The sequence below is a fragment of the Sinocyclocheilus grahami genome, unplaced genomic scaffold, assembly GCF_001515645.1.
Source record: "Sinocyclocheilus grahami isolate Dianchi unplaced genomic scaffold, SAMN03320097.WGS_v1.1 scaffold289.1, whole genome shotgun sequence".
NCBI lineage: Eukaryota > Metazoa > Chordata > Actinopteri > Cypriniformes > Cyprinidae > Sinocyclocheilus > Sinocyclocheilus grahami.
In genome coordinates, this window is record NW_015505468.1 from 556,330 (window position 1) to 580,959 (window position 24,630).

At 35.1% G+C, this 24,630-nt stretch overlaps 1 protein-coding gene across 7 annotated transcripts in view; it reads left to right on the top strand.

Moving 5' to 3' along the window:
- The window catches only part of adgrb2 (adhesion G protein-coupled receptor B2), a 336,322-nt gene that overhangs the window by 133,012 nt on the left and 178,680 nt on the right, over positions 1-24,630 (top strand). For all 7 annotated transcript variants that reach the window (XM_016292623.1, XM_016292624.1, XM_016292626.1 and 4 more), the window contains exons 3-4: positions 17,965-18,045; positions 20,015-20,200. In XM_016292623.1, the coding sequence (XP_016148109.1) occupies positions 17,965-18,045; positions 20,015-20,200 (267 nt within the window). The remainder of the gene's footprint in view (positions 1-17,964; positions 18,046-20,014; positions 20,201-24,630) is intronic.

Consider the following 24,630-nt stretch of genomic DNA (forward strand, 5'->3'; position numbering starts at 1 on the left):
TGACTTATTTTCTCATAATAATGACTTAGTTTCTCATAATAATGACTATATTTATCATAATAATGATTTAGTTTCCCATAATAATGACTTATTTTCTCATAATAATGACTATATTTCTCATAATAATGACATTTTCTCATAATAATGATTTAGTTTCCCATAATAATGACTTAGTTTCCCATAATATTGACTTATTTTCTCATAATAATGACTTAGTATCTCGTAATAATGAGAAACTTTCTCATAATAATGACTTAGATTCTCATAATAATGACTATATTTCTCAGAATAATGACTTATTTTCTCATAATAATAAGAAACTTTCTCATAATAATGACTTAGATTCTCATAATAATGACTATATTTCTCAGAATAATGACTTATTTTCTCATAATAATAAGAAACTTTCTCATAATAATGACTTAGATTCTCATAATAATGACTATATTTCTCAGAATAATGACTTATTTTCTCATAATAATAAGAAACTTTCTCATAATAATGACTTAGATTCTCATAATAATGACTATATTTCTCAGAATAATGACTTATTTTCTCATAATAATAAGAAACTTTCTCATAATAATGACTTAGATTCTCATAATAATGACTATATTTCTCAGAATAATGACTTATTTTCTCATAATAATAAGAAACTTTCTCATAATAATGACTTAGCCTAATCCACAAAAAAAAAAAAGACTTACTCGACGCATGCGCAACGCAAGAGTGACAGCACGCTATCGCCATCTGTTGGTCAAAGCCATGCAGGAACACCTCTAACATTGCATGTGATGCATGAAAGGACAGCTAATAAAACTAATAAATCATTGAAATACACATCTATAAATTAAGTTTATATGTATAATGGCTTTCATTTCTTCATAAAATGCCTGGATTTCTTAACTGAAATATTGGTCTGGAATGTTTGAAGCCATAACTATCTGGCAGAGTAACTATTACACAAAAGACTACATACAGATAATTTATCTGAAATCGTTATTTAATGACAGACTATAGCATTATACACTTTAGATTACAGAACAAAGCAATGTTAGCGGTGTTCCTGCATGGCTTTGACCAACAGATGGCGCTAGCGTGCTGTCACTCTTGCGTTGCGCATGCGTCGAGTAAGTCTTTTTTTTTTTTGTGGATTAGGCTAAGTCATTATTACGAGAAAGTTTCTCATTATTTTGAGAAAATAAGTAATTATTATGAGAAAATATGTCATTATTTCGAGAAACTAAGTCATTATTACGAGAAAGTTTCTCATTATTACGAGAAGCTAAGTCATTATTATGAGAAAATAAGTCATTATTTCGAGAAACTAAGTCATTATTACGAGAAAGTTTCTCATTATAACGAGAAACTAAGTCATTATTACGAGAAACTAAGTCATTATTACGAGAAACTAAGTCATTATTACGAGAAAGTTTCTCATTATAACGAGATACTAAGTCATAATTTTGGAGAAAGTTTCTCATTATTATGACTTATAGAATTATATTTTTTTATTCAGTGGCGGAAACGGGCTTCCATAGTATATATATATATATTTTTTTTTTGTGATAACTTACTGGTGTTATAGTTACTGCCATGTCTGATATTTGCTTTAATCACTTATTTACTTATTTAATTGCTTATTTAGAGCCATCGCAAGAATATAAATCAGCCCTGATATTGTTAATTTATTCATAAAGACTGGGATTTAGTTGCTACTGTAGTATAAAAAAGCTGTTTAACATTCACCTGTTAGTAAACATAGTTGTAACTCTGACTATGTGAACACAGCCTGTTTGTCTTACTCTAGCTGTCTCTTGGATGGCTGGAATGGAAGGCTGTGGATTTTCAAACCTGGCATGTAAATTCTCATCCAGGTGGTGGCATTCCATGGCTTCCATGACAGTGTCTCATGTGACCTCCTCTGGTTATGCCACATGCCCTGTTAGTAGAGCGAACAGTTCAATTTCTGAGATGGAAATCATCCAGACCTCACTTGAGCTGACCTGCTGAATTATATAAAGCTGGGATGTAAAAGGTAATATTACTACTACTATTAAAATAATAATATTAATAATAATAATCTGTTAATTTTGCAGTGGCGTAATTTTTCAGAGCTATATATGGCTTATTTATAGTTCTCTACATAATTACTTAATATTTCAATTAAGAATTAACTTTTGTTGTTCTTAGTTTTTGCTGTGGTCAACAGGGGAAGAAGAAATACTTTTTTCAATGTTGAAATAATTAATTTTGTTATTGGTTGATGCTCCTTTTTTGTATTTGTTGTCAACAGCCACTTTTGCAGGTTACAAAGCACTTTCTATTACACACACACACACAAAACCTTTGAATTGTAGGATATCTTTGTTTAAATGGCAAGCAGCATCTCAGCAAAGGGCCAGTGTATGTATTTTCCAGAGACTGATTTTTTGACCAAGGTAAAGCATAGTCATATCCTCAATAATTTTACCGGATTATATTGGTTTTTATTCTTCCAAAAGCAGAGTACAGACCATAGTGTTCAAAGAGAAGGAAGTCATGTTTGAATGACATTTAAGGGACTGATTGGTCTTTAAAAGCATACATCTTGCCATATTTACTGCATTTACTCAACATTTGTTGACATGCATAAGCTGTATTGTGTTGCAGGCAGTGTTAAAGGGGGCATATGATGTTGCTAAAAAGAACACTACTTTGTTTATTTGGTGTAATGAAATGTGTTTATGCGGTTTAAGGATCAAAAACCACATTATTTTCCACATACTGTACATTATTGTTTCTCCTCTATGCCCCACCTTTCTGAAACGCGTCGATTTTTACAAAGCTCATCGGTCTGAAAAGCGAGGTGTGCTCTGATTGGCCAGCTATCCAGTGCGTTGTGATTGGCCGAATACCTCAAGCGTGTGACGGAAATGTTACGCCCCTTACCATATTGTGATGAGACAGCGACGAGACAAGAACATTAAAACCCATTATAAACGAGGCATTTATTGCATCCAGTGGGGACATAATTACATATTATAATGACTTATACTGTCTTTTTACACGTTGCGTTGCATTGCATCGCGCCACGTGAACATAAAACCATGTCTGCATTTGTGATCAGAGAAATGACAAACAACAAACGCTCCTCTACACTGCTCAAAACTCGCGTTTGAATCATCAGTGGCAAATCCTTTAACTATAAAAACCTACTTACAGTCTGTGAGTCAGAGCAACCGGCATTGTAGTCTACTCTTCCAGGATCAGGAAACAGTCCTCCATAAAATGTGCTGCACACATCTGAATATTTGGGTTGAACTGTTCTGGAACACTGTTGTAAATTCGACTTAACCACTGATTTCTAGTTGTGTCCGCTTTTGGAAGGCCAAGCATCGCTTTCACAAGCATCACACACGGCGGGCTTGTGTGAGCTGTGGCCGGCAGGCTAGAGTGAGCGGAGGCCGGCGGGCTAAAGTGAAGAACGGCCGGCGGGCTTGAGAACGGCACAGCCGGCGGATTCGATGAAGGAGCGGCCGGCGGGCTTGCAGCAACCACATGTGACGACCCCGGGCTGGACTCCGCTTCGTCCACAGTGAAAGCCGATCCGGCGATCCACAGCACAAAGTTTATGTATTTCCTCAGCGACCAGCACGGATCAGCTCTAGGCATGACGAAGTGGATATCGTCCTCTTTTGGAAGGCCAAGCAAAATAGTTTTGCTAACGAAATACACAGAGTCTTCACGACATCGCGGTGGCGGCAAGAGCAAGAATAAAAGTTACGCCTTCTTTCTTTGCGTGAACATTTGGGCGGTGTTATGCAAATCTTCCCACATCGTGACGTAGGCATGTGGGGGCGTGTTAGAACGAGCCGTTTTAGGTAGGCGTGGTTGACTCTTAACATTTATAAAGAATATCTCTTTGGATTTGAGACTTTAGTCTTTGCAACTTTACATATCTTCTTTATGTACCAAGAGCTTGTAACACTCCAAAGAGAAAGGAAAAATTGAAATCGCATCGTATGACCCCTTTAAATCCTGTGGACAGTGTATGTGCCCCAAGGAAAGACAGATACTTACCTTAGCAAGATGTATTCAGACCTACACACACTAATCAAACCTTGCCTGAGAGGATCCAAACAGCTTTACCGCAGCCTGTCTGGAAGACAAAGAGTGACCTGAGTGGCTGAAGACATGGATAGTTTGTAAAATCACAGCGAGTGTGGTCGCTTTTGTTGAGCCGTAAAGGGACTCTGACTGTGAAAGTGAAAGGGTTTTAAATGTGGAGCTACACAAACAGGTCTGAGGGAGAGTTTGAAAAGCTTTTTGTGGAAAATAGTATTGCCTTCATACCAGAATTTCAGTCTGTACCAATCCAGTGAAATCTCACAGTTCAATACTAGTTTTGATAAAAACTAGTAAAAGCAAAAAAACATCAAAAACTAGGATCTAACAATAAAATAAAATATGAATATAAATATTAAGTAACTTAATCAAAGGAATGTAGCCTTTAAGTAGCTGCCAATGAATAAAATATTTCTTATATTTTTGAAGTAATTGTACAAGTAAACATTACAAATGTTACAGATGTAAAAAAAACATTAATTAATAATTACAAATGATTAAAGAACAGTAAGTGGTTGTGTCTTCGTCAATATTATTGTTTGAATCATTTTAACTTAATTTGAACTTTTAATTGATGGTTTTTATTTTAATAGGTGTCAGCAGGTCTGATGTGTTCATTTACATTCACAGGCAAACAGACGGTTTACATGAATAACTCACTAAAATGGCAATTCTGACCAAGAGGTGCATTTGACCTTTTTGAATATGCATGTACAATGGCATCATTTATTTATTTATTCATTTATTTATCGTTATTAGCAAGTATTTTCCCTTAATTTTAGTAATATTATTTTTGACATCCCTCAATTTTCTGAAGCAAAGTAGGAATAAATCAATCTGCACGCTCTAACTTCAGCTAATACAGTTATTAAACCTTTTATTTATGTCATTAAATGTCAGAAACAATTAAGGGCACACAGAAATAAATTATATGTCCATCTTCCTGGGAGTACTGGCAGAGTAGAGTTTAGACTGGCAGTGCACAGGCTTTGAAGGTGAAAACTGGAGGTAAAATAGGAGAGAAATTAAGAATACAAAAGAGAGGGAGGTAGAGTAATGTGGAAAGAGGCAGACCGGCAAACTAAAAGGCCATTTACTTCACCGGAGAGCTCAGTGGTGTGTGTGTGTTTGTGTGGAAAGCCTTTCAAAGACTAAGACGTCAAACAGTTCAACAGTTCGGTTCTTTTTGTGATGTAGTGTATTATTTCTGATGCACTGTCAAGTCCAACGGGAGCAGTTAATATTGATTGTATGTGTTTACAAGCATGCGCACACACTGCTTTACTCGAGAAAACAATATAACCACATTGACGGGTTTGCCGTGCTTTAATATACATTCTCATAACTTGTATCATAATACATACAGTTCACTCAAGCATTATATATTCTTTCTCATTTCTTTCATATAGTCGCTTTGTTCTGTTCTGATCTTCTGCAGTCCCCAAGAGATTTATGTATTTCTGTTCACTATTTTGATGTGCTGTTGAATGAGGAAGTCATTCATATGATAATCTTTTCCTAGTGAACTTCAAATCATTCCACATGCCTCACTGTGCACTCTACGCAAATGACTGCTACCTGTAAATCCCCTTAATTAGAGGATAAAGTGTTATTGAAGGACCCTCATTTGTCTGAATGTGACCCTCCTTAAGTATTGCTTCAGCTTACATTTAACAGGCTCTAGGATTTGTGGTTGAATGCAATGATTTAACTAGTCCATAATATAGATGTCTGACGTCTGAGTTGGTCTGAGTTTTGGTGAAGTGTTCACATTCAAGTAAGAATTCATTGCGAACAGCCCTGAAACCTAAAAAGTTTTTTTTTTTTAGTTATGTTTATGTTTATATTTAGTCAATGTTTTATCATTATCATTGTCATTATCTTTTTTCTCCCCATTTTTTACTGACTTAAAGTGCATATAAGTTTAGTCTATGAAATTGAAACTTTATAAATCCTAGTTTATTAAAAATAGTTTAAAGTCATTGTGTTTTAAATTGTTGCAGAATAAAAGTATTCACATCACTTCTGTTTAGCCTGCAACATTGTCCCATTTTGTACAGGTGTAAGTTTAATATTGTGTTTATGTTGTTTATATATCTGATCAATTTCATATGTACAGAATATGTTTTGCCATGTTAGTTACCCACTAGTAAAGCACTTCATTTTACCAGTGTTCATTCACTGTTCAGCTTCAGTTTATGCAGGCCTGTCCACAACATAGAATTCATTCATTCAAATAATCCAATCAGTCATTCTAAATTTTTGTTCTTCTAAAACATTGTTAGTACTAATATCTTGCGGCCTTTTCTCATCGTATTTTCAGTATGTTTTATTTAAAATCTTAAAATAAAATCTTTGTTATTTGCTGAATTATTTATTAGATAAACGCTGGTGTCATCCCAAAGTTATCTGACTGTTTTTCCATTTTAATCAGGCAATGGAGATATTGGTACTTTTGTTTCTTTGTCTAGGTAAATGTTGACCCTCCAACCAGATCAACTACCTGGATGACTAATAAAACTGAGTAGTCGTACAATCCCTGCATGTGTTCAGCTCAAAGACCCTTCGACATGACCCACTGGTGGATATGTTTTATTCATGGGTTGGCGCTCATGTAATCTATATGAGGGCATGTGGTAAGGGTAGAGAGGTTTGACATGCTGTCCATATAGAAAGGTTTGAACATGTTCTCTCTTGACCTATCCATGGAGTGGAGATGTTGGAGGAGTTGTTGAAAGAGTGAACTCACTGTGATTGGCAGGACTATGGAAACATTTTTCCACCAACCTTTCATTTAAAAAAAAAATATATATATATATATATATATAGTCCATCTAGCTTTAAAAAATTTAAAATTTAAAACAACATGAATTTTTACACCAGCCCAGGCAGGGTTACATGGGTTTGTGTTAGAGGTCTGCACGGGCTTTAAACTGAAGCCCGAACCCGACCCGTACCCGGGATCGTCTGACCCGGCCCGACCCGACCCGAGCGGCACAGTTAAATTTAGAGCCCGTACCTGAAATCTTTTTTTTTCCCCACAACGAATAGCCACTAAAAAAAGCTGTATTTTACGATTGCATGCAACGGTCAGTAAACAAATGCATGTAAAGAAACACAATCATTAAGGCTCGGCCAGTTCATAAGGAAAAAGAAAAAACACTTGCCAGTTATGAAAGTTTATGAACATCAGGTGCTTCGGTCACATAAATTCTGCCGAGATTTTGAATGGTTGTATACGACAAGACGATAATTCTTACATCGTGCAAATTATGGTCATTTTCATCAGTTAAGGCTCGTTAGCATTCGGCCTGCTTTAAATCAGACACAGAGATGCAGATGCTTACAGAGATGTAAGATCGCATTTATTTGAATTAATTAATTATATAATTTATTTGAATTAGCGAGAGAGAGAGAGGGATGAAAGTTGCGTGTGTGAACCTGCGTCTGCGCGCCTCTCTCTGCAAGCAATGAGGCTTGGTTACTTCAAAAACAGCGATTTTACCCCCTCATTACAGAGAAATATAAAGTTGCGAGTCAGTAGCCTGTCGAAGCTATTTTACTAATAAAAGTTCCCGTGCTGTGTTGTCGTTGTGTGCTTGCTATGAAAGTTTTAGTTATAGTTATAGTTTTAGTTTAGCTATAAACCCGAACCCCGACCCAAACCCGAAGCTATTCATTGAACACTAACCCGAACTTGACCCGAAACCCGAAAGTATTTCGGGACCCGTCGGGCTCGGGTCGGGTAGCAGACCTCTAGTTTGTGTTAGTCTTGTGGGATCAACAATGTTGTTATTTCTGGCACAGCATTCACATTTAAGGTTTAGACTTAGAGTTCATAGCAAATCTCAAAATGAAGATCCATACTGTACATTAAAATGTTGTGATGCCTAAATTTGCTAGTAGCATGATTGGTTTAGTTTTTAGTGATTTATTTTTAATGTGGGCATGAAATCTATTTTCTAAATGCATGTTATTGATCTTAGTGTGAATAATTCATGCATAAATGTTTCATGTCTCAGTGAAAATGACAGACTTAATTTGGTGATGTATGCCAGACTTCTCAAATCATTTAGTTCACTGAAACCTGCTTGTTTCTTAAATTTGACCTCAATCACTCACATTCAGATCTGCCTCCATCCATTCAACAACTGATGGATAGAACCAAATCACAGTATGGAAGAAAAATATGTCGCTACGTGTTACATCACAACTAGTGTAGAATTTTAATTGTGGGACTTATTGTGACAAAACCATTGTTAATTCAACGTATTCTTGCATCCAACACACAACAAATGCACTAATGTTTGTCTTGAAACTTGATGAAAGATTGATGTAAGAATCTTCTGTATACACCCTTCAATCCTCAATTGCTTGAACTATTGTATATCTCAGGGAAGACGAGAAGATTTGAGTAGAAAGGAAGAGCGAGAATACGATTATTGCATCTGCTGGTGTCAGAATGACACACCTGAATAAACACACACATCTATGCACACTCACACCACACACCGCAGTGAATGTGCATATGCTTGTAAGTTCTTATCTCGCGTCCACACACTCCCGTTGAAGGAATCGACTGGGATACGCACACACACACCTCCACCCGGTTTCCCCACTGTTAGCATCGCATCACAACCACGTAATCCATCTCGCGCACACATGCACACCTACACGCTCCGACACATTTGGATTTGTTTCTCTGTGGGTCTCCCACAATGCACGGCTCTCAGTGTGGATGAAATCCGTCTTTCCCCAACACAGCTGTGATCATGCCTTATGCATTTTTTGTTTTTACTTCTCTGTCTTTTTCCTTCCATGTTTTACGGCTCGTTTCTTTTTTTTCCTCCCGCGCTTCCTCACTCATCTTTGTCTCTAAATCCTGGCCCTGCAAACAACAAAGAACGACTTTGACTCAAAACTAGCAATCCACCAAATCCTCTTTCTTAGCTTCAGTCTTAGTCGGAATGAAATGTTTTACTCTACTCTTGTTTCTCTCCACCCTCTCATTCTCTCTTTCTCTGTATCTATATGTACTGTAAATTGGCTTCCAAATCATTGGCTCTTATTAAGGCTTGTTTACTGAAAGGCCCTACAGATATTTCTTACCTTCATACCTGACTTCCCCCTGCAGCAGCCTGGAAGTTTGAGTCCCAGCGTGTTACTGTAGTCTCAGATAAGGAGGGAAGTGAAGTAATGGAGAAGGCTTGCCGGGAGAATAGAAAGAGAGAATTTTACTTGAGTCACTAACTCCAAGTGTCTCGTGGATATGTAATTGTAGTGGCAGTGTAGAGTCGTGATTATCGCGTGTTATGCGGTCAATATATGGCAGGTTAGCATAGCTCGCTTACTACTTGTGTATTGTAACTGCACCATCTGAATCCAAATAGTATCTTGTCATTCAGAATAGCTGTTTAATCTGAATGACATTTTTGAAAACAACATTTAACATATAAAACAATTGTTTTTTTGCCTATTTTATAGTAGATATTTTATCAGTATTTGATTATTGTTAGAGGACTTGAAAACGTGGAATGGAATAAAATGTGGATTCCCCCCCCCCTTTTAATTGCATGCTCATTTCCCCACCTTTTATATTTAGATTACCTTCACTGTCATCTAACACTCACATATGATTAATCTTTAAAAAAAAAAAAATAACACTTAATTAAATGTTAAATGTAATCTTTATTAAATCTCAAAATGAATATACATTTTTCGTATGTTGTAAAGTCTGTTCACACCAAGAATGAACTATAAAGAAAACTATATTAGTCACCAATGCTCAATAACATTGTAAAACTTTTTTTTTGTTGTTTGTTTTTTTTGTTTTCCATCATTAATCAGCTGAAAAAAAAAGTTCTGAAAGTGATTCCAATAATTTCATTCCCACATCATGTCTTTATAGCTGTGGTGTGGACTTTGTATTTTCATAGCATGAAAATGTTAATTAAGACTTTATAATTAGCGTTTGGTGTGAACCTTGGTGTGAACTGGCCTGTAGCGGCTAAATATACTTATAGCATGTAAAAAGATATAAACAATTTTATAAGTGTTAAATGTTTATATATGTATAATATAATATAAAACTATGGATTGTAATATTGGATAATAATCAGTTATGAGCCATAACGTCATCGGCATATGCCAAGAATATAATATCAGATCAGTGTAACATTTTTATTATTATTATAATCCCCCCCCCTGTCAGCTGCCTATTATATACCTCCTTGATGCATACAAACACACACACACACACACACACACACACACACAGATTTATTTACAATAGCAAATACTGAAGTCACATTGAAGACTTGGCCCTGACCACATCAATTTATGTTGACAAGGAAATGCATACATAAATAAACACACACCTATAATTGTGGCGAGTAGGTCACACGTGCTGCAGTGTATAGTCATAAATAGCCCTTTGCACACATGCACTCGTGTACACACTCAGGGTTTGGGGACATGTGTGCATAAAACATGGATAGTCAGAGGAGAGAGATGTGGGCATGAAGACGCATAAATCACTTCCTTTGTGTGGCTCACTGAGTCAGATGGAATCACCACATCAAGGATATGTGAACACACACTTAGACACAACATAGTACACAGATAGGACACAGATTCAGTGACTAAAAAAATCACCCACATTAATTTAAATTAAACCACAATAATGCACATACTGTATCAAAAGCATGGAAGCGCATAGAAACATTTAGATTTCATCATGTCAACAAAACCCACTGATCTCTACTGAATATTAATAGAAAGAAAAAGAAAAAAGAAAGGAAAATTCTGTCAATGTCATTCCAAACCTGACTTGCTTTCTTCTGTTTAACATTAAAAAATATATATTTTGAAGAACGTTCTTGTCACATTTTCATGCAACTGCAATGAAGGAGCATTGAAGATTTCTAGCTTCAAAAAGGACACAAAAATACCACAAAAGTGGTTCATATGACGCACACCCTGTGTTCAAGTCCCTTGAATAGCTTTGCGTGAGAAACAGCCCTGAATTTGCATTGTTATTCTCAAATATCTTTACTTCCAATAAGTTATTAACTGCTATGTTGTGTTGTGTTGAACTCAAGAACCAAATCAGTCAGATTTTTGAATGAATCATTTAGACCTGTTTCGTGAACTGGATTAACTGATTCATTGAACAGATCTGATTCAAAAGAACAGTTTGTTCACTTATGTAACATTGCTGCTGCTCTTATGAACTCTTTTGAATGATTCAGTCAGAATCAGTCAGATTTTCGAACGAATCATTTAGACCTGGTTTGTGAACTGATTCATTGAAAAGATCTGACTCAAAAGAACAATTTGTGCTACTTCTCTCATGAACTCTAATCCATGAGGTGAGGTAGTGCGAATGTCAAGAATTTCAGTGAAAAGCATCCCTAGGTGAATTATTCCTTTTTTATACTATTGAAAGCAATGGGGAACAGGAGAAAGGTCAGTTATCTAAAGTTTTACTTCTCTCTCGCTCTCTCTCTCTCTCTCTCTTTTAATATCTCTATTGATTCTTTATGCTTGTTTCTACTGCCTGTCTAACTCTAAATCCCATTGCACTGCTCTGAGTTCCGGTCATAATTGTTTTATGGGAGCACAGTGTGCTGAACTATGGCTTTTGTATTATTTACTCTCTATTTGTACCTTCATGGCAGTTGAGAATGGATAGATGCTTGTTATAATAACTGTCCACCCCTACTGGAAGCTGATGGACAGGTCGTTTTTACCACTCACAGAACTCTGCGGAGTGTGGGAGAGCTGGAGAGGAAGGATGTGGAGTGAATTGTTGGGGTTTTAAAGTTGTTGATGTTGCTGTGGAGAGGCAGGCTGAGGGGTGTCAGGCGTCTGCTGGAGATGCATCGCTGCCGTACCGTGCTGATAGATTCTCTTGCTAATGGTGCTGCCGATTTTTCTTCTGCTACATCTGTTTTATGTCGAGCTGGCTGGTATGGTGCCTCGCTGCAGTTTGTTTCAAAGCTAAGTGTTTTAGTTTACTTTGAGATGTACTTTTCACAAAGTGTTACCAAAATACACAAATGGACCCTTTTTTACAGCTGCTTTCAAAATCAGGTTCACCTGACAAAAAACAAGTGTTTCTTTGAATGTGTTTGCATAGGACACATTTTTGTGTGTTGAAAAACAGCTGGATGGAACAACGTGGTCTTGTGCTTTTATATATATATTTCTTTATAATAAACTTTATAAAACTATTTTAACTTCAGACACCTCTTAACACTGTAAAGCCTATAAATATTATAAAATAATAGTTAGATTATTATTATTATTCTTTTTTATGGAAGAGTTTATTGAATATTTATATAATTTGCATGCTAATTAAACCACCACTTCTAAAACCTTTTTTTTAAATCAATAAATATATATTTCATTTATATATTTTTATATTTATGTCCATTTATATAATGACTTATTTAAAATGTGTTTTATTAAATAAAAATGTATTTATTTATTTGTACATATTTTATATAAATACAATATGAATATTTTTTTTTATTTTATACATAAACTTTATACTTAGATTGTACAAAATATACATGTATTAGTTAACAATAATTCTTAAGTAATTATTTTTAACTTTATATATATATATATATCACTTTAATTTCATCTTTAAAAACACAAATAATTTTAATTAAACACTGTTACACTGCTAAATGTAATATTTAGCTAATGTTAAGACTAATATCCATTTTTATACTATATGTTATAATTTTGTGCTGCCTGAATTCACATAATGGTTTATTTATTTTTAATCTATTTAGTCAATTCATAGAATTTTTTTTATCAAACTATTAACCTTTAGAAGCTATATTGTAAAAATGATTATTTACGATATTTTTTATGTAATACGAACAACTGGTTGATCTTGCTAATCGATTAGTCAGTCGTGACCCATGTCTAATGTAAAGCGAGTTTGCCTTAACTGATGAATGTGGTTTAGCGTCTTTAAACACCCAAGCTCAGTATTGGATGTTCAGCATACTGAGCTATACTTGAACACAAGTGAGTAATACAGACACACCGCCAGGCCGTTTAATTAAATGGCTTCAGTTTGAGCTAACCGCTTAAATTCATTTCCGGCTTCCAAGAACAAGCTGTGAGAGTGGCGGAAACATAATTCAGCCTCTCATTTAGTGCTAAAGTGCTAGCATTAAATACATGTGCACACACACACACACACACCGGATGGTGGAAAGTACAGTTGGCTCTCAAGGGGAAATGTACAGAAGACGTCCCAGGATGCTGAACATCTGTTTAGCGTGCTGGACTCTTAGGCAGGTTACACACCCCACTGCCGCAGCCATCTCTAGAGAATCCTGCTTTACCACATGACTGAGTTTCAGCTTGAGAATAAAATATCGACTATAAGAAGAAACCAAGGTTTGTACTATAACATACTGTATATAGATTGAGCATCTCTTCAGTGCTTCTACTGAAAAAAGAAAAGGCGTTTGAAGCATAATTAATTCGCCTGAACATCATGTAATTCCAATCCTTAACAATATAAATGAGCTGATATTGGAAACTTCTAATTTCTCCCATTTCTCTTATTTTTGTATTTATATAACCTAATTATATATTTTTGGTGTTGTATGTCAGGGGTGCCCAATCCTGTTCCTGGAGACCGTCTTGCAAAGTTCAGCTCCAAACCCGATTAAACACAACTGAACCAATTAACTGAGATCTTCATAATTACTTGATAATTACAGAAAGGTGTATTGGAGCAAAACTGGAACTGAACCAAATAAATCATGTTCATTTAAACTTTCTATAATCCTGAAAAATAAATATTATAAATATTATGGTTTCCAACAAAACAGTAAATAACTGCATATTGGAATGATTTCTGAAGGATCATGTGACACTGAAGACTGGAGTAATGACTGCTTTGACATCACCGGAATAAATTATATTGTAAATTAGATTAAAATCGAAAATTGTTTTTTTAAACTGCAAACATGTTTCACAATATTACTGTTTTAACAGTATTTTTGATCAAATAAATACATCCTTGGTGAGCAAAAGAGACTTTGGAACAGTTGTGTACAGTATATTGGTGTATCCCTACCTGTATGATTTTTTTTATGACTTCAGTGAGTTACATGTTGGTCTTTTCCTCATACAGTGCTTAGCATTCAAGTCACATGGACTACATTGATGGTGCTTTCATGTATCTTTTGTCTTCATTTTAATGCTTTTGAAGCTTTAAAGCTGCTGTCCCCATTCCCCAGTTTTCTGAATTGTTCCTGTTGTGTTACACATACTGTAAGAAAGACAGTCATACGAGTTTGGAAAAACATGTGGTTCCATAAATGATTAAAAAAAAACACTACTATTCCTTTAAATCTTGAAAGGCCACAGTACTGTATGATGACTCCGTTTACTCTGAAGCACGGTCAAGATGAAGACTAAAGAAGGGTGGGCTGTTTCCTTCTAAACATGTGGATGTTATTGGATGCAGGCTGGACTCTCTGTGAAATGCGGCAGGAAGGAGCTGGGTGGTGGTTAATAGAGATGTTATTGAGAAATGTTATTGAGAAATGTGCTGAAATGCCTTGGATCAAAGACATAAGAGCTCATAGGGTATACTTCAACCCAGAATTTGTGTCTGCTATTAAGATAAAGGACGTGTTTGTTCTGTCTCTATCATACTGAACAACTCTCTTCGCCCTTTGCCGAATGGAGACAGTGGCGTAGACCCGCATAGAGAGGCAGAGTGAAGGGAGGCGTAGGAGTGAGATACAAAAAGCAAGCAGAAACAACCCCCCGCCTTTCCTGACACCACTATTGTCTTTTCCGTGACAGAGTAAATTAGTGTGATCGTCTGCGTGCGCATCTGAGCTATCATAAGCATATTAACACAGGCCCTGCGGGGAGCGCTGGTAATCAGGTCTGTGTGACAGAGCCAACAGGGGGAAGTCTCTAGAGTATCCATCCATCCCATGCGCTCCAATGTATATGATGCTGCTCTCTTTGCTAATGAATGCCTGTCTTCCTTTCTTATGCTGTACTGTATGTTTTTCTTTCTCACAGTTTATTTTGTCTCTGTTTTCTTGTTCTCAAACAGTCTCAAAATACTCTTTAGCTTCTATATTTAGCTTGTTAGTGTGTATCCTCAAAAATGTTAACTTCTTGTAGAAATTGGTCAGCTATATATGTTACTTATTATAACTACACAAACAAAAAACAATAATTATTTTATTAATTAAAATAATGTATATTTTTATATAATAAATGATATAATGTTTTATATAATATAAAATAAATACATTTATATTTATATATAATTATATCTATAAATTAATTTGTTTTTATTTAATAAAAACACTTTAAGTTCTTATATAAATAAATGTAAATATGTCATTGTGATTGTTTAAATTATTTTTTAGAAGTGGTGGTTTAATTAGCTTGCTGTGCTTTAGCTGTTAGAAAGTTGTCTTTAAATTCATCTTTTAATGCACCATTGCTACAGCCATACGATGTCTGTCTTGTGTTTCACAATGTTTTTGAAGTGCCTTGCTATGAGCTTTGCATTTTTAAGACGCTGTGTCAAGTTAAAGTTCGTTTAGAGAGTCAAATTCTGTCTTTTGAAAATATGTATTACACATCCATATATTAAACGCAGTACATTTAGTTTAAACCTTTCTTTGTTTAGAATCTAATCAAAGCATTTTGAAGCATTCAGTTTTAAATGCAGGTCAAATGTCTTGTGTCCTACATTATTCAAATGCATTTGTATCTTTACAAATCCTATCCGCACTGACCTGTGAACTACTTTTCGCAACAAAATAATGGAAACGTACACATGCAGTCTGTGGGGTGCTTCATTCTTTACCTCTTGACTGAGATGAATTTAGCATTGGGTTTTAGGAACTCGCTGAGGTATAAATCATGATCTCCCCCCACCCCCCCAAAAAATGTTTTTTTTTTTAGTTCATGTTGAGGATGTGCTTCATGATTGTGAATTATTCTAAGCATCCATAAACGCTCATGGTAATTTAGAAAGAGCCTCAGAGAATCCACTTGTTTTCTAGTGTTTTCTTCCTTCCGTTCTTCCTGCTACATCTTATGAACATCCTCTTTTCCTGCATATGCCTGTGGAATTTATTAGCAACCCACGCAGCTCATCTTTTCACACACTCAGAGCAAAAGGTCAAGTCGACCAATCTGCTCCAGAGAAGAGAGTGCCACATGCTGAATGAGTGTACTGGGCATTCTATACATTAGATACAAACACATTCAGCATTAAAAGAGCAAACATTTAAGAGAGAGAGAGACAGAGAGGGAGAGAGAAATTGGTCTCCATGCGTAATTGTAGACATATTTTCAGAAAATGACTGTACAGGAGAGATTGTATGGAAGCCCTTATATGGAGATGGTTTGGATATGTTGTATGCTAATTACTCTGGACACGCCCTCCTTCATTTATATTTAATGTTGATTCATTAACATTAATTTGAACAAGTGTGTGTTTTTTTACTCTCTCTCTCTCCTCTTTCTCTGTGCAAACTTTCTCTGTGCACAAATGAAATGAGACACACTTAACTTTTGTATGAAAGCCTGTTAACACCATGGTTAAAAAATAAAAGAAGGTAATTGTGACTTTTTATTGCATAATTTAAACATAAACCCATAATTGCAAGATATAAACTCAGAATTCTGGCAATTTTTCTTGCAATTTACATTTCCAAATTAAATTCTAATTCTGATTTTTTTTTCTTAAAAATCTGAGTTTACATCTCGCAATTCTTTTTTTTCCCACCACAAAGTAAAAAATAAAATAGTAATTGTAACTTTATCTCACAATTTAAACTCATAGTTTATTTCTCACAATTTAGACTTTTATTCTTATTCTTACATGTTGCCAGTTTATATCTCAATTCTGAATTGCGATAAATCATTCTGAATTTTGATTTCTAAGATTTAAACTCAAAATTGCAAGAAGAAATTCTCAATTACGAGATAGCCACAAGAGGATTTTTTTTTAAATCCTGTGACAGAAACAAGTTTTCATACTTTTGAGTTTGTTCTTTCCAATTACATAAATAAACAAAAACATATGAATATTTAAATTGTGAGTGCAACTAACTGGAATTAACCAGAAACACTCCTATATGTTTTAGGTTGAGGTGTCAGAAATTAACCCCTGGGATTAATTTGGTTTGTTCTGGCACTCATGACACTACACACCGAATGTGCTCATTTAAAGACTTCAGCAATGTAGACAGGGAATTAGCCACTTTCCACTAGACTTCACGTTTTGGGGGCAGGTAGCCTCATCTGAGGGAGGAGGAGTTGAAATATATGCTCTCATGAGTGTGTGTTCACATTATGAGGGATTTTCATGTGCCCTGAAGACTAGGCCAGATATAATAAACACTTTGGTGACAGGTCTCTGTTGGCTTAGGTTTACTCATGAGTTACTACAAGATGAGGTTTGTAGCAGCACATTTAAAATGTTCCTCACACAATGGAACGATTTACATTTAATTTCAGGATAAGACAGCTCAGTGGAGAGATGTATTACATTATTGTGTAAATGTAAAACAGCCCTAATAGTATGTGTGGGCTTTAGCATTTGTGATTGTACAAACTTATGCGTCAGTTCCATATATAAAGTATGGATTTAAAAAAATATATTATTATTAAATATATTAATACAGTATATATAAATTATTAGTTATTAGTGTTCTGTATCATATTACCGTTGCTACCACTTCTTGAAAGCACATTAACCATAACCTCTAGATCTCATACATGGCCTCTATTATCATATTTTTTTAAAATATGACATTTTGTCATATGTCTGTCCAGAACCTGATGATGATGAGCAGAAGGTGAAGACACAAAGGCCGCGATCAGCTGACCAGCCGGGTGTGTTCCAGGCCCAAACAGGTGAGTTCCATCTCCTTTCATTATTTAGTTGAATTGCATTTCAGAACCATGGACAGCGCTTTGATGTTTTTTTGTTTCGTTTTTTTTTTAAGAGAAAAAGAAGTCTGAAAATAACAACTCCTCCAGGATATATATCTAACCTTTCTATTTATATAAATATTAGTTATGTCAAACGATTAATCACGATTAATCACATCCAAAATAAAAGTTGCTTTGTACATTTATTATGTATATATAAATACATACACATGCATGTATACATTTCAGAAAAATATTTTATGCTTATATATTAAATATATTTATTTATAATATAAATTACATCAATATAAATATAGACATGTAAATACATGTAAATATTTTCAAAATATATGCTGTATGTGTGTGTATTTACATATACATAATAAATATACACAGAACACACACATATATTATGCTATTAATCGCGATTAATTGTTTGACAACACAAATAAATATACAGAATATAATATATAGATATAATGTTGTAAGTAAATAATAAAATACAATGAATGAATGAAATTATTCCAGTCTTCAGTGTAACATTTGATGCTCAGTTATTATTACATATTATTTTTGCTCAGTTAATAATAATCGTTCTTATTATCATCAGTGATAAAAATGTTTTTGTGTAATATAAAAATTTTTGTGGGAACCATAATACATTTTTGTCAGGATTCTTTGATGAATAGAAGTTCAAAAGAACAGCATTTATTACAATATAAATCTTAAAGTATGTGTGTGTCTTTAGTGTCTTTTGATCAAGTTACGATGTTCTTGCTGAATAAAAGTATTTAAAAGTAATTTAAAAAATATTAAGCATCAAAAACTGTTTTGAGCACCAAATTAGCATGTTAGAATGATTCCTGAAGTACCATGCAACACGGAATGAATAAATTCACACACACACACACACACACACACACACACACACACACACACACACACACACACACACACATGTCTGGTTTGCTATCCTTGTGGGGACTCTCCATAGGCGTAATGCTTTTTCTACTGTACAGACAGTACAGTACGTATTTTCTATTGCCCTACACCTAAACCTACCCCTTACAGGAAACTTTCAGATTTTTTTGATTTTCAAAAAACTTCATTCTGTGTGATTTATTAGTTTGTTTACCCGTGGGGACCTCAATTTAGGTGCCCACCGTGACACGAGTCCCCATGAGTCTGTGTGTATTCAGGTTTAAGTCCCCACCAGAATAGAAAAACAGGTACACACACATATTTTAATATCTAAATAATACATATAAATATACATAGTATATATAAATAATACACAACACTTTTATATTAAGTTAAATTTTTAAAAATTATTTTCAACAATTAAAAAAATAAAATAAATATTATTTCTGAACATTCTCATGTTGAAGTAATTTGTATTACACCTTTTCCCCTCTTCAGTCTCCATCTCTGTGAAAGAAAACTTATGTGCATAAACTCCCGTTGACATTCCTGTCCCCATCAGCCCCCTACCTTCTATTCTCCACCCATCTGCTCTGCAAATAAGGCTAAGCTCTGACTCACGACATGCAAATGAAAATGTAATGCGATTACAAGACGTGCAATTAATTTGATTTGCCCATTCACTTCGTGATGTCGCCTCTATCCAAGAACACGGCTGACAAAAACGACTAGGGAACTTCACGTGCCATATTTCCAGCAGTCACGTTCAGCCGAAGCTGATGAGGTGGCTCCGACTGCCACTGACCTAACAACACCTTATCAGTAGCTGGAGATGTGAAATGAATTGTTGGATGTTTTTGTGAATACTTAAAAAAAAACATTCCTGGCAGAGCTGTTCTAGTTTATTCACAGGAATTTACAGAAGGTGGTAGTGTGACATAACCCTTCAGGACGGATGTTGAAGTCTGGGGTTTGTGTTTGGGTCAAAAATTTAAAGATTTTCCTTTTTTCTCCATCTTGTGTTTTGTAGGTGACCCAGCAGCAGAGGAGTGGTCTCAGTGGAGCGTATGTTCGCTGACATGTGGGCAGGGTTGGCAGGTTCGCTCTCGTTCATGTGTATCCTCTCCATACGGGACCCTCTGCAGCGGCCCACTGAGGGAAACCCGACTCTGCAACAACACTGCCACCTGCCCAGGTGAGCCGCAGCATCAAGCAGGTAGAGTACCTCCATGCTTTTGGATGCCCATCTACACATTCACACTCCCTCACACTGCATGAGCAGGTCAAATGTCATTAAACGTTAGTTGAATGTTTGCTTTTGCTTTGTAAGTAAACATTGCCCAGTGCATGAGAAGAAAGTGCTGCTGTTAGATTAGTATTATTTATTTTGCATGGCACACGCATTTACTCCTTCCACTGTATCCTTACACACACTGGATTTTTGTTGAATATATATTGTGGAACTGTGTACAATGGGCACTGTTGACAGTCTTTGTGCTGCATTGATATGAATCAAGTCATCCAGTCTTTTTTTGTTTTGTCCATTGTACTTGAGTACATGTACACTTGAGTATCAAGGTTGTGTGATTCAGGTGAGATCAGTGCAGGTCTCACTGGTATTTCTTTTTTTTGCACGTCTACACATTGAGTATCGGCATGTTAAAAACATACTGTTGAATGGACATTTCCAGTCCTGGATGCTGATTGGTCAGTTCAGCATTCAAGAGGTTCTATAATCCACATTATACAACAGGGACGTTTCACTGTTTGTATCACTCAGCTTGTATGTGTTTGTTCCAGACAGATTGTCTGTTAGTCTGTGTGTAAGTGGTGGGGGGTTTTCAATGACTCTTCTTGCAGGTTACATCGATATGCCAGTAGGTGACGACAAGTGACTGTCCTTGTGAGTGAGTCATTGAATTGTTCATTCAATCATTTCTTTTTTTTTTTCCAATTAGACTAAAATAATAAAATACAGATCAATGCTGTCTTTACGAGTGGGTATCTTTGGATGCTTTAATTAAATAATTATTGCAATTGTTGTAAGCTGTAAGATGTGAATTTACTTTACACACATTTTGTGCACTGATGATAGTAAAAAAAAAAGAAGAAAACAGGATATCCCCCATTCTGCATTAATTAATTTGTTCTATGTACACTACTGTTCAGTTTGTTTTTTAATGTTCTATTCATCAAAAAATCATTAAAAAAATGATCATGGTTTTCACAAATATATATTAAGCAGCACAACTTTTTTTCAAAATCGATAATAATAATAAAAAAAAGTTGAGCACCAAATCAACATATGATTCAAAGAATGATTTCTGAAGGATCATGTGACACTGAAGACTAGAGTAATGGCTGCTGAAAATTCAGCTTTTCATCACATGAATAAATACAATTTTAAAATATATTGAAATAGAAAATGGTTATTTTAGATTCCGATCATATCACACAATATTTTTGTATTTATTTATTTATGCTCAAATAAATTCAATCTTGGTGAGCACAAGAAACTTTCAAAAACATTCAATCTTACCAAACCGAAACTTTTGAAGAGTGGGGTACATGCCATAGACTTATATGTATCACAACTAAACTATATTAAATATGTGGCACAATATTTAATACCTTTTGGATTGGAACCTTTCCCAATCCACAAAGCTGTTTGGATATGGTCATTCCTTCTTTTTATTTTGCCTCAGCATTTGTATTGTTTTGGAGATGGATGAAAATGACTAAATGCCTGGCCATAGTTATGACCCCTATTGGCCCAAATAATTTCACCAGGGGCCTTTTGAATGATGCTCCTGCTTTATCTTTAAACACTAAATAGTAGATACAAATCTTCATGCTTACAAGGCATATGTAGATTGCCCTTTGTTGCAGATCATCAGCTGTGTAAGTCCTTCTATGTGTTAATTCTATATTTATGTTAAACAGGATAACTCAATTTAACTCTCACTTGTGCATTCAGCCTGAGTTCTGATATTCAGCGTCTGGGCTTTGATGAGATGGTTGCCATGTTCAGCACTGGGTGTTTTTCAGTCTCTCCAAGAGTACAGATCAGCGCTTTAGGATGTGATTTGAGGACAGCATCAGATGATCCCAGTTGAGCGAACAAGACTGAAGAGAAGTGAAGGATTTCTCCTGGAAATATCTGCTTGCCGAGGATTGATTCTAAACAGCGATCGATGAAGCTCAGATCTGAGCGACAATACGTTTAGACTCGCAGGCTTTTGGAATGCAGAGATTTTCGATGCTTAAGACAGAAAAGATGATTATAGAGAACTATGTGTCAATAAAAAGTAAACAAGACGGCCAGGAAAAAGAATGCAAGATGCTTGCTGTTGAGTTTTTTTTTTTTTTTTATATATATATTTTCTGCTCTTTATGCTGACAATGTAAACAGGCAGGCAATATTTACTAAAGGGACAGAAAAATAGGCAGAGAAAGACAATGTGAAGAGGAGCAGAGCCGCATGTGTGTGCTTGCATGTGTTCATAGATTACTTTCACTCCACATGAAGTGTTTAACAGGGATGCGCACTGGCGAAAAGGGACCGAGTGTCTTTGAGATTAGCCTGGGCTAGCGTAGCTTCAGCATAGTTTAACGCTGAATGGAAGTCCCTTGGTCCTCCTTTTGGCTTTCGTTCAAACGGAACTTAATTGATTTGCAAAAGCAATTATGGCCAGGTTTATTTAGTTTGGAGTTATTATTCAAAATTGTTCAAGCACAGCCTTCAAATAAAACAGGTACTTTTAAAGTAACAGCGATTCTGGCTGCAGTCTTAAATTGCCCTCTGTTTGCTCATTAGCTTATCCCATTCTAGAGCTCAGTCTAAATTGTGGACATGAGCCATCGATAGTAGTTGCCATCAGAATTAACACTGCAAATTCTTGAATTTTGTTCTCTGTTGCTTTCTCAGGAAAAGTATGGTATGTTTTACCAGGTAGACTTGATTAGATTAAGATTAAGATTGATTTGGTTTTCATGACAGTATTTCTAGGTAATGTATCTTTTCATGTATCCACGCATCTCAAAAGAGGAAAATAAAGCAAACAGAGGTCATTTGTCATACTTTTGGAGAAAAAATGAAACATTTCATGGGACAGTTTTGTATATTGCAACATTAAACAGGCTATTTAGGACTTGTAGAAAAATTTAAACACCAAAACAATTAGGAAACAAAAAACAATTAATGAAAAAGGCAACATAATAAATATATCAAACCAATTTTTTTTTCAAACAAATTTAAACATGTGACAACCCTGACCTGAAAAATTCCCTTGTTCTAAGATTATAGTTCAATTCTCAGTAAAAATCTACTTTCACAACATAGTTGATCCTTGTTTAAATGTCTTTTATTTTGACCTTTTGTTCATTTGTTACCCAACAGCTAAAACAAAATAAATGGTGTTATAATTTTACTTTGGAGGACTGAATTCACAAAACATAACTAAAATAATGAAATGTTTGATACATACAAAACCACTGCTACAGAAAATCCTGGACTTTTGATTCAAAATGACTATTTATAGCAGTTATGACTACTAGTCCTAATCTCCACTGTAACGAATGTGAAAGAATGTGGTTTTCTTCTCCAAACAAAGGCAAAGATATCAGTCAAAAGGTTTCCATGGCAAGATCACAAGTTATCTGCAATGCTAAACCTTGGTCCCAATGAAACCCAAAATCTAAATTAATCTTTTCAAGATAGCCTTAAGAAAGTCCTCTCAATGCATTTGAGGATGTGTCTAGCACTGCTGCATATCATTGTGTCTGGGCAGCAGAGCAGAGCAATGCTAGACCAAACTCCATCTGCTCAACTTTAATAAAGGAACGCTATTCAAAGCTTACGGCTCTATTGATAAATGAAATCTGATGCAATTATCTCAGACAGTTAAAATGATTCATGAGACCTGGAGTCAAATGAGAGAGCCATGTTTAAGTATACTTTTGGTGGATAGATTTATTTATTTTTTAATGCTGCTGCTTTTGATTGTCAGATATTTCAGAGCCTGGTAAGGTTTTTTTTTTTTTTTTTTAAAGCTGTGAGTCCTTTGTGAAATTTAATGAAATACTCAAATAAATAAAGGACCACATTAATGCTGTTTGTGCAGGATTATAGATTACGTGGTTGCTTATATGGGAACACAGCTCCTGTTCAAATGCAAAAATTACCTTGTTGTTCATTCTGATGCGGCTTTGGTACATTATGCTTGACTGCATATTTAGTAATCATCTTTCTCTATTGGTAATTTAATGACCTTACATTTTAACTTTTTAAACCTTCTTTTTTTGTGTGCATTTATTCAGCTGTAATTATTGTTTGTCACTATTTAAGTGTTAAATCTCCATTTAACAACTGGCATGTCTCTTATGATATGGCTAAATGCAACTAACCACATAATATAGTATAAGAGAGTATATTTAGTGTAGCAAAATAAATATGCTTCTTATCAGCTTCTAAAAAGGTGAGGAAAATGCTTTTGTTATTGACGTCAAAGGCTGGGTGTCCAATCAAACTTTACAGCATTTTGACATAAATTCATCTGTCACTTAGTAGAAGCAGCCAAATTAGGCAGAAGCCTACATGGACAGGTTGGATGACATGAGGGTGAAACCAATTAAATGGAATATATA